Raw genomic sequence first — 10,772 nt, forward strand, 5'->3', positions numbered from 1 at the left:
GCAGGAGGCAAAGAGGAAGGCCAAAGAGGAGGTATATAGATGTAATAAATGAGGATATGAAGCTAGTGGGTGTAAGTGTTGAGAATGCAGAAGATAGGAATAGGTGGAGAGAGATGATTCACTGTGGCGACCCCTGAAGGGAAAAGCCGAAAGAAGAAGAAGAAGAAGACTCTTAAATTGTCTTTATTCGTAATATACATTACTGGACATTACTTCGCATATACAAACCCTGGGGTTTTGGTCAGAGCACAGGGTCAGCTATGATACAGCACCCCTGGAGCAGGGTGGGTTGGGGGCCTTGCTCAAGGGCCCAACAGTGGCAGCTTGGCAGTGCTGGGGCTTGATCGCCGATCTTATGGTCAACAACTCAGAGCCTTTAAATCCACGACGAGCAGAAAAGCATCTCAGAAAACCGAAAACAGTTAGAGACTGGAAAAAAAAGACCAGATGACTGCAGCTCACTGGATGTTCTTTGCACCGTTCTTTATAAAGAGACTGTTGTGTGTGAAAATAAAATCTCAGGAGATCAGCTGTTTCTGAAATGCTCTGGCAGCAACAACCATATGTCACCATATGAGATGACACTTTTATCTGATTGTGATGTTTAATGTGAAACTGAAGCTCTTGACCTATTATTATTATTATTATTATTATTATTATTATTATTATTTTTGGCGGTTGGCCTAGTGACAGTTTTGGCGTCTCTCATTGGTCACCCAGTTGCCCAGTCAGTCCTGGTGACATAGGCTGCTTGCCTGGCTGGCGAGCTTCTAGATTTTTCCTCCTTATCTCTCCCGCTGCACCAATCCAGATGCTGCCCTGTGTCCGGCAGCCAATCACAAAGCGCCAGGGGCGGGGCAACATCTTATTCCAGTGCGCAGTTTTTACCGGTGGAGAGAGCATCAGTGCAGGCTGCGAGAATGCAGTAGAACCGTCCTGTTTTAGGATTAGTCTAGAAAGGGCTGGCAGAAGCTAAGCTTACATAATAGCTAGTGACTCCTAGCTTGATTCTAAACGCGCGCTAGATACAGTCACCCTTATTAGATTGACGCTAGTGGGCTATTCTCATTCAAAGTATAGAAAAGAGAAGGATTTGGAAGTGAAGAGAGAAATAAAGCTTGAATATGTCTGTGGTAGGTTTTAATGTGGGTTTTCAGAACTGTTACATCGCTGTTGCCAGGAGCGGCGGCATTGAAACCATTGCAAATGAATACAGTGACAGATGCACTCCGTAAGTACTTCCAGTGTAAAACGATGCTGTAGTTTGTTACGCAGTGTTTTCTGGTTGTTTGGCTATTCCCGTTTGACACAGGTTACAGTGGCCTGTATTTTGTATGAGACAGGTGGACTAGTTCTGACTGTAATTGAATTGTAAACGAGAAGAGGTGTCTCCTTCACTGTAATCGAGCACAAGTGCAATGACTTACGGGCCAACGCTACGCCCTGGCTGAGGTTAAACCTGTGTTACCTTGGTGATGGCTCTTTGTCAGACGAGGTTATTACTTTGGCTTCTTCTCTCTAGTCCATCAATACCTATGAACTCATTAGATTAAACGCTCTTTAGCTTGCTCTGATATAAACATGTTATCTTATGACAAGCAGTCCTTCAGAGTTCAGAGCATGTGTGATCTCCCTGCCTGGGGAAAGTTGTGGTCTTATACTTTTAACAGCACTAATTCTCAGGTATTCAACAAGCTCGTGATAAAATATTAATAGTGTGGTTGCCATTACAGCACCCTCAAAACACTACGTCTGTGAAAGCAGGGTGAAGGCTCTCTCAGGTCCTGACCTGTTGTCTTGTTAGATTTGTTGACATAGGGATACAGTATCTGTCGTGTGCTGGACTGCGATGATTGCCACATCAATGATATACTATATTGGTAAAAGTTTTGGGACACCCCTTCAAATCATTGAATTCAGGTGTTGTTTTTCAGGGGTTGGGCTTGGCCCCTTAGATCCAGTGAAAGGAACTCTTCATGCTTCAGCATATCAAGACATTTTGGACAATTTCATTATCCAAACCTTGTGGGAACAGTTTGGAGATGACCCCTTCCTGTTTCAACATGACTGCACACTAGTGCACAAAGCAAGGTCCAAAAAGACATGGATCAGTGAGTTTGATGTGGAGGAACTTGACGGTCCTGCACAGAGTCCTGACCTCAACCCCATAGAACACCTTTGGGATGAATTAGAGCGGAGACTGTGAGCCAGGCCTTCTCGTCCAGCATCAGTGCACAAATACGCTTCTAGTAGAATGGTAAAAAAATCACTCATCCATGTCTTTATGGACCTTGCTATGTGCACTGGTGTGCAGTCATGTTGGGACAGGAAGGGGTCATCTCCAAACTGTTCCCACAAAGTTGGTAGCATGAAATTGCCCAAAATGTCTGGCTATGCTGAAGCATTAAGAGTTCCTTTCACTGGAACTAAGGGGCCAAGCCCAAGCCCTGAAATACAACAACTGAATTCAATGATTTGGAGGGGTGTCCCAAAACCTTTGCCAATATAGTGTATCTAAAAATTGTCTTATTTTCCCACAGGGCTTGTATTTCTTTGGCGTCTAAAAACAGAACCATTGGAAATGCAGCAAAGAGTCAGGTAAACAGGAATGATTAGCTGTTTTTTTTTATTCTAGTGGTATATTTGTCTTGTAAGGAAACAGATTTTGTGAATTGTGACATAATGAACATGAAGCATTTCTTCTTACAGATGATAACAAACTTTAAGAACACAGTCCATGGTTTTAAGAAGTTCCATGGTCGAGCATTTGACGATCCCTTTGTTAAAAGTGAAAAATCTAAGTTGCCTTACAGTCTTCACAAGCTTCCCAATGGCAGCACTGGGATAAAGGTAAGGTTTCAGCTATGTTCTGTCATTACTGTACACCATGAATATGCAAAGCTCTGCTGAAACAGATATGCAGAATGTGCTCTCATGTTGTTTTAATGTCTTAATGGAGTCAGTACTGTATCAAGGTTATGAAAAATTGTCAATGCCATTTTTTAAGGTTCGTTACTTGGATGATGATAAGGTGTTCACCATTGAGCAGTTGACAGCCATGTTGCTCACTAAGCTGAAAGAAACCTCTGAGAGTGCACTAAAAAAGCCAGTGGTGGACTGTGTGATTTCTGTAAGTGACATCAATGTTTTTCCTCACAGTTAAATATTACAGAATTTATACACAAGTTCATATACATAATTTATTTTGAACAGGTTCCTAGTTTCTTTACTGATGCAGAGCGGAGATCGATGATTGATGCCTCTCAGATCGCTGGGTTGAACTGCTTGAGACTGATCAATGACACAACAGCAGGTCTGTGTGGGAAAACATACATTTTCAATTCCAGCAGAAATTGACATTAATAGAATGCATGCCTGGCCAATGTACAAAATCAAGCCAGCTTATTTATCTAACATGTTGCTTTCAATGGCCATGCATCTAGAACTCATGGTCAGCTTGTCAGGTTTGAATAGAGGCATTATCCCTATGTGACATTGTGAAGATACAAGAAGTGAATGAAGAGAAACTGTGCTGCGTAGACATCCATGCACATGATATGACACTCATACAATCACGTCTGTAAAATGTTTCAGTCATCCAGGTCATTATGAATGTTGCATCATTTTGAGCATAATATGATCCAGGCAGTCAAACATGATTTTCAGCACCAAGGACAGCAGACAGCTCTCTTAGCAGCAACAGTGATGTAGGTCTTTGTTGATAAAGTGCAGTTTGATGAGACAGTATTATTGAATTATGTGTTAATATTAATATAATGATACTGATACTAACAAATGAGCCTGTTATTTTATGAATACTGAATTAACTGGGCTAAGTGCTTTGGGCTAAGTATTGAATTCCAGATTGCTTTTCTGTAATATTTCTCTGAGAAATGGTTCACTTGACTTTGGTTGCAGTGGCATTAGCTTATGGAATCTACAAGCAAGACTTACCAAACCCCGAAGAAAAGCCCCGTAATGTTGTGTTTGTGGACATTGGTCACTCATCTTATCAAGTGTCAATTGTCTCATTCAACAAGGGGAAACTGAAGGTCAGTGGCACATTCAGGCTTGTTGAGTGAAATTGTATTTCAAGTGTTCTTTAGAATATTATACATTTCATATCCTATTTAACTCCACAAACTCTCACAAGCTCTACCTTTCTTTTTTCTAAAGGTGTTGGCCACAGCATTTGACCCATATTTGGGTGGGCGTAACTTTGACGAAGTACTCGTAGAGTATTTCTGTGAAGAGTTTAAGGGCCGTTATAAATTAAACGTGAAGGACAACCCTCGAGCCCTGCTAAGGCTCTACCAAGAGTGTGAAAAGCTGAAAAAGCTCATGAGTGCCAACTCTTCAGAGCTACCACTTAACATCGAGTGCTTCATGAATGACATTGATGTTTCAGGGAAGATGAATAGGTAATGTCGAACAAGATGAATAGATTCATTCAACACAATTAAGAAGCTAATCGTCATGTAACAGGTGTCTTTGTTAGTCTTCATTCATGTTTGTATTTTTGAGTAGATTCTATTCAGTGTTGAGTGTCTTTCAATATGTGCTGTGTATTTTGGGAGTGTATTTCTACATTCTGATGGAGGTGTTGTTGTTATTTGACAGGGGCCAGTTTGAGGAGATGTGTGCCCAGCTTTTGATGAGAGTTGATGCACCACTTAAATCTGTCATAGAACAATCAAGTAAGTAAAAATAGCAAATAAAACAACTTTGTTTCTCAGTGTAGATGTGCATGACATGTGACTTGTTTCTTCTTTGTGGCAGAGCTAAGTAGAGATGAGATCTATGCAGTTGAGGTAGTTGGTGGTGCTACTAGGATTCCAGCCATTAAAGAGAGAATCTCCAAGTTCTTCTGTAAAGATATCAGTACCACCCTGAATGCAGATGAAGCAGTGGCACGAGGATGTGCGCTACAGGTAAAGAGTCGGTCAAACCTGAAAAAACATGAAATCTGTTATAAAGTAGACAGATGGACACAAGTGTGGGTTATTCTGGGTTTGTTAAACAGTATAGCAAACAAAAAACAAAGGAAGGCAATACTTAGCTGGTGAAGTGATCAATAAATAAGCATGAACTAGAATAAATTAGCAGTCTTAAAGCTGGTAACGGTCAAACACTAATCAAGGCAAATAGATAAAGACTTTGCTTCATGACAGACACAATGCTGGAGCGAGACTTTGCAAAGCATCACTGAGAATCTGGGCTATTTAAAGGGACTGATTGTAAAAGGGACTGATTCCAAAAGGCAACTTTGAGCAGGGATAGGTACTTAACTGCAGATAAAGGCATGAGATAGAGGACTTTTAGAGAAGTTTTAGTCTCTGATATCTGGAGTTAAAGACACAGGTGTAACAATATCAATCACATACAGTACATTGGCATTAGTTTGAAGATTAACCTTTTACACTATTTTACATACAGATAACATGGAAATGTTTGCCTCATCTTGGATATTCCTCCAGATACATGTAAAACAATATGCAGAGTTCTCAGTCAGTATATATACATGATCACAGTGTGTGTGTGTGTGTGTGTGTAGTGTGCAATCTTGTCTCCAGCCTTTAAGGTCCGTGAGTTTTCTATCACTGATGTGGTTCCCTTCCCAATCACTCTTCGCTGGAAGTCTTCTACAGATGAGGGTGTTAGGTAAGAGCTATGACAATCTGAAAAATATATTTAATTAATAACCATGAGATTTGGGGGCATGGTGTCGTAGTGGTTTGCATGTTGTGCATAAAATTTCCACGTTCTTCCAGTGTTTCTGGGACTACCCGAAGGTACTCTAGTTGATTCTTCTAGTTCAAAGTTTTGTGGTGTTGTTGTTAGCTGATTGGCACCTCATTGGCCACTGCCCATGGTGTCCCCCATGGATATCTGAGTGGACAAAAGATTTCTAGAAGTAATGTAATTAATATGGATTTAAGTGAAAAAATAAGTAGATTTTATCTATAAAATCTTTATCAATATCAGAAACTGTTAGGGTTGAGCAATGTGTTTTTGCATCAGTGACTTAGGAATGTTCTGGGCCGAACTACGCATACACTTAAAGGCAGATAGGCAACCGCATTCAAGATTTATCATTCTTGCTTAAGTATGTCGAGTCTATAATATGTAATACCCTGCTGGATTGATGCCGTTTCCTCCAAAAACAAAACAGAATAAACAGAAAAGCTGAAACCCTTTCAGCTGAAATCAAATTCAGTTAAAAATACTGTACTTTTATATAGTGTGTACTTTGATTAGACATGGTGAATGTAGAATATCTTCTTTTATTTTTTTCTTCTAAAGGTATTTATACCCATCACTCGCATTTCACATGGGAATTTTGAGTCAATGCTGATGACATGTTATGGATCCATCAACAAAGCAGAGTGTATATGTGAATTAATAGTACCGTTAATAAGGCACAAGTGTGAAAATGTCCCTGTGGTCAAAAACAGGCCCTGCAACTGTCCCACTTACCTTTTTGTTACTGTTCTCTCTTTTCATAGTGATTGTGAAGTGTACAGCAAGAACCATGCAGCACCTTTCTCCAAAGTCATCACTTTCCACAAGAAAGAGCCCTTTGATCTGCAAGCATTTTACAGCACTTCACAAGATTTGCCATTCCCAGACACTGCAATAGGTGGGATGTGTTATGAAGCTTAAGCAGGATTTTATGTCCTATAAAAAAAGTGGGTTGAAATCTTATTTTTGATCCTTAAAAATGTCTATTCCTGGCACTTTCGACAGTGCTGCTGCTGATGGATCTGAGCTAATATGAGTTAAAATGCCTGTAGCCAGAGAGGTGGAGGCAAAGTGTCGGAGCCTGTGCACTCTCAAAAGATGTCTTTCAATTTCATTCTTATATTCTTCTGTGACTGATGCTTTTTTTTTTTTTCTTCTTCATCACTTGCCATCTTTATTACTTAATCGCAAAGTAAGATAGCACAGGACACCTGGAATAATCTCAGTTTTCTTTATCTTCTAGGCCGTTTTACCATCCAGAATATTCTGCCCCAGCCTGATGGAGACAGCTCAAAGGTCAAGGTGAAAGTGCGTGTAAATGTGCATGGCATCTTCAGTGTATCCGGTGCCTCTCTGATCGAAAAGCAGAAGGGTGAAGAGGAGGACGTGCAAATGGAGATGGAACCCACAGTTCAGAACGAGAGCCGGCAAGAAGAGCAGGTGGGACAAATAAAGCGTCTTTCTTCACATATACAGCAAAAAGCATAGTTATAAATCTATTTAACAGATGGACATGGTGAATTTGACCTGACTTTTGAGTTTAACATACATGTGTAGTTAGGTAAAGGTCTTCAGCTGTTGTGTAGGAGTGTGTAGGAGTATATGAGCAGGTTCAGTTGCCACTGATGTTGGTGTATGTGTGTGTGTGTGTGTGTGTGCTTTAGACTAAAATGCAAGTGGATCAAGACAGTCAAGGTGAGCAGTCCAATGAAGAGGGGAAAGCACCAGGTTCTAATTCCAAGGTACTCATGAACAAAATACTCTTGGACACACCGTCTTTTATGATGGCCCACGGTTCTACGTGGTTGTTGATGCGTTTATTTATGTCTGACTTCTTCAAAGGATGGTGCGTCTCCTGAAAAGCAAGAACAGAGTGCAGGGTCAAGCAAACCTAAATCAAAGGTGAAGAGTGTTGAGTTGCCAATCCTTACCTGCACTGTCAGGCAGCTGGACAGAGATGTCCTGAACAGATTTGTGGAAGAGGAAGTGAGTTTGATTCAGTTATGTTTGATTCACATGAGCCGAAACACAACACTGGAATCACAGTTCGGTTTTCATAGTTAGGTACATGTTATAAATCAAAGCAATTGAAGACATTGGAGTACTGTTTAGAGCTCAGGGAATACGTATTATTGTATTAGTTTATGTCCCATGTCAAAAAATGTATAATGATCCAACATTATTTGAAAATACTTGATGTTTATGTCTTGTCTTCCACATCTGGAAATTTTACGTGTGTGCTGATTATTTGTACTATGATGGTACTATATATATATATATTATAGTTGCGTTTGCTTACAGTGATGGTTGAAGAATACTCTGTATGCAAGGACATATTACATTGTTGTGACGGTAATTAACGCTCTACTTTTTCAGCGGAATATGATAGTTCAGGATAAGCTGGAGAAGGAGAGGAATGATGCCAAGAATGCTGTGGAGGAGTATGTGTATGACCTGCGAGACAAGCTATGTGGCATCTATGAAAAGTATATCACAGAGGATGTGAGGAAATCAGCTCTTTATTCATTCATCACTAGCTCTAGTAATCTCCAGTAATCTGCCTCCTCAGCGACTAATGCATTAACATATTTTACACAGTCATGAAAATAAATTTCCTTTCCTGTCTCTTCTTTTTGGGGTGTGTGCAGGACAGCAACAGCCTCACTCTAGTGCTTGAGGATACTGAGAACTGGCTGTATGAAGAAGGAGAAGACCAGTTAAAAGAGATCTACCTGGATAAACTGGCAGAACTAAAAGTAGGTATTTTAATTGGAGAGGCTTTTAAATAGATATAATTCATTTTTTAATGAAGCTGTTCAGTTTGTTGTTGCTTTATGACTGAATACTGAATTAATTTTGCTTCTATCCATACCATGTATACATTATGTCTGTATTACTTTGTATGGTTATAGAGGTTTGGTGAGCCTATTGAAGAGCGGTACAGGGAGCAGGAGGAAAGACCACAAGCTTTCGATGAGCTAGGCAAGAAAATCCAGCTCTTCTTAAAGGTCTTGGAAGCATATAAGCAAAAGGTAAAGAAGCCTACTTACATCTATGCTAAGGTTTTGAGCAGCTGATATTGCTAAAGTAATTGTCTAGTAACTTGAATGCACATAGCTCATTAGGAACGCTAGAAAGAATAGTTTTGATTTGTTTGACACTTGCCTTGGTCACTGGATTCTTCCTTATGTGTGATTCCATACTGGTTATGTATTCTGTATTATTACAAAATAGCAGTAAACCCTTGTATGAGCAAGTGTATCTAAAGTTATGATTGGTGGTGTGTGAAAATCTGTCGTTTACTCCTGAATAGAATGTGTATTACAAATGAGCTGTTATGGTAGTATTCCTCTGGGAGAAGTTTACCACCTCCCTTTAAAGCATTTTATAATGAATTTTCTAAAGATCACTGCACTGCTGGGACTGGCCTAATTACTCTCGCAATGATAATCATTTTAATTATCCACAGCCGGCTCAGTTGCTCTTGTTTTGGTTATGTTCTCTGTAGAACTATGTGCACCCCGTATTATTAGTATGTTTTGTTTAAATACAGCAAGCATGTGCTGTGAGGTACTGTAGTTTTGGGATTAAATGTAAATAGGGGATATACATATTTATAAAAGAAATCTCTGCAGTCTGAAACAATAAAAATATTTTTGACTTTAGCTTTAATCACTGTCTTGGGTGTCATGAGGTATTAAGTTTGACAGTGGAATATTTATTTGACTGTTAGGACGAGCGTTATCAACACTTGAGCACCGAGGAGATGAGCAGTGTAGAAAAGAGTGTGAATGAGGCCATGAGCTGGATGAACAGCAAGATGCTTGCTCAGAGTAAACTCAGCATTGCTCAGGATCCTGCAGTGAAAGTAGCAGAGATCATACAGAAGATTCGGGTGAGTGAAACCATTTTAGGTGCAAAAAATATGTCATCCTGAGCCCAGTGTAGTGACAGACTCAGTATCCTGCATGTCGTTTTTTATCTGCAGGAAATGGAGGAGATTTGCAGTCCTGTGGTAAACCGACCTAAACCTGAAGTTGAGGAGTCAGCAGAGGATAACAGAGCTCACAATGGTCCTGCAGTAGGACATGGGGCTGATGGCAAAAGCAACCAGCAGACTAAGAACCATGGAGAGATGGAAGTGAACTGAACTACTTATCCAGCCCTGCTCCCATTCTCATAGAAGACTCTGTCAGACCCATGCGACTGACTTCCAACCTGTAGCCAGAACCAGTATCTCTCTCTCTCTCTCTCTCTCTCTCTCTGTCCACAAATCTGCTGGTTGTTGTTTGCACCTCTGCTTGTTAAAGTCTGAATTATGGTTTAGTTTTATGTTCTTTTTATTTCATTTTGGAGTCAGGTCATCCTTTGAATGTTACAGCCACATGTTAAAGCAGGTCCAGAGTGAGACATCCATTGATAGATGCAAATAAATTAGTTTTAGCTCAACAATGAAAGAATGCTGAAAACTCTGAACAGAAATTAGTAAGTCAAGACAGTGTGATAGTTGGATTCGAATCAATCCCAAGTCCTGGTTGTGTCAAGAGGCCACTTTTGTTGCATTGCAGCATGTTTGGGGAACATGTAAATTGCTTCTAGATCATTTTTAAGGTTGAATAAACATGAGCAAGAAAGAGAGATTATATATTTCTATATGAAATTCAAAGGTGTGTTATCTAGGACTTGTAAATAATATATCAGTCATTTAAATCTATCGTTCAAATTTAAGGGTATATAGGGGTCCCCGTGTTGAACAGGCAATGCTTCCAGCTCCGAGTTATTATTTAGAAGTAGAAAATAAAGTGCTCTTTATTCAATTTACCTTTGCTCATCCATTTCCCAATATCAAGTCCTGAGATTTGATGGTGGCATCTAATAAAACTGTCTTTATGACCAAGGTGTGTTGGCCTTTGTAGAGCTGTGTTCTTTATTTAAACTGAACCCTTCATTCACAATGGATAAATTAACCGAAAGTTCACTGTTAAAAGCTCTGGATAACTTAATAGACTCAAAATCTGCCAGGTGTCACA

The 10,772-nt window shown here is 39.9% G+C and overlaps 1 protein-coding gene across 1 annotated transcript; it reads left to right on the forward strand.

Annotated features, from left to right (window-relative positions):
- Positions 1-883: 883 nt before the first annotated feature.
- Positions 884-10,643, forward strand: hspa4l (heat shock protein 4 like). The gene is made up of 19 exons (XM_058398364.1): positions 884-1,231; positions 2,541-2,598; positions 2,710-2,850; positions 3,008-3,130; positions 3,214-3,313; positions 3,919-4,052; positions 4,177-4,421; positions 4,621-4,697; positions 4,780-4,931; positions 5,555-5,661; positions 6,507-6,640; positions 6,986-7,182; positions 7,407-7,484; positions 7,585-7,728; positions 8,119-8,244; positions 8,391-8,498; positions 8,655-8,774; positions 9,476-9,637; positions 9,731-10,643. The coding sequence occupies exons 1-19, from the start codon at positions 1,125-1,127 to the stop codon at positions 9,890-9,892; spliced, it is 2,475 nt and encodes an 824-aa protein (XP_058254347.1). The 5' UTR covers positions 884-1,124; the 3' UTR covers positions 9,893-10,643.
- The last annotated feature ends 129 nt before the right edge of the window (positions 10,644-10,772 follow it).

The sequence above is a fragment of the Hemibagrus wyckioides genome, linkage group LG09, assembly GCF_019097595.1.
Source record: "Hemibagrus wyckioides isolate EC202008001 linkage group LG09, SWU_Hwy_1.0, whole genome shotgun sequence".
Classification (NCBI taxonomy): domain Eukaryota; kingdom Metazoa; phylum Chordata; class Actinopteri; order Siluriformes; family Bagridae; genus Hemibagrus; species Hemibagrus wyckioides.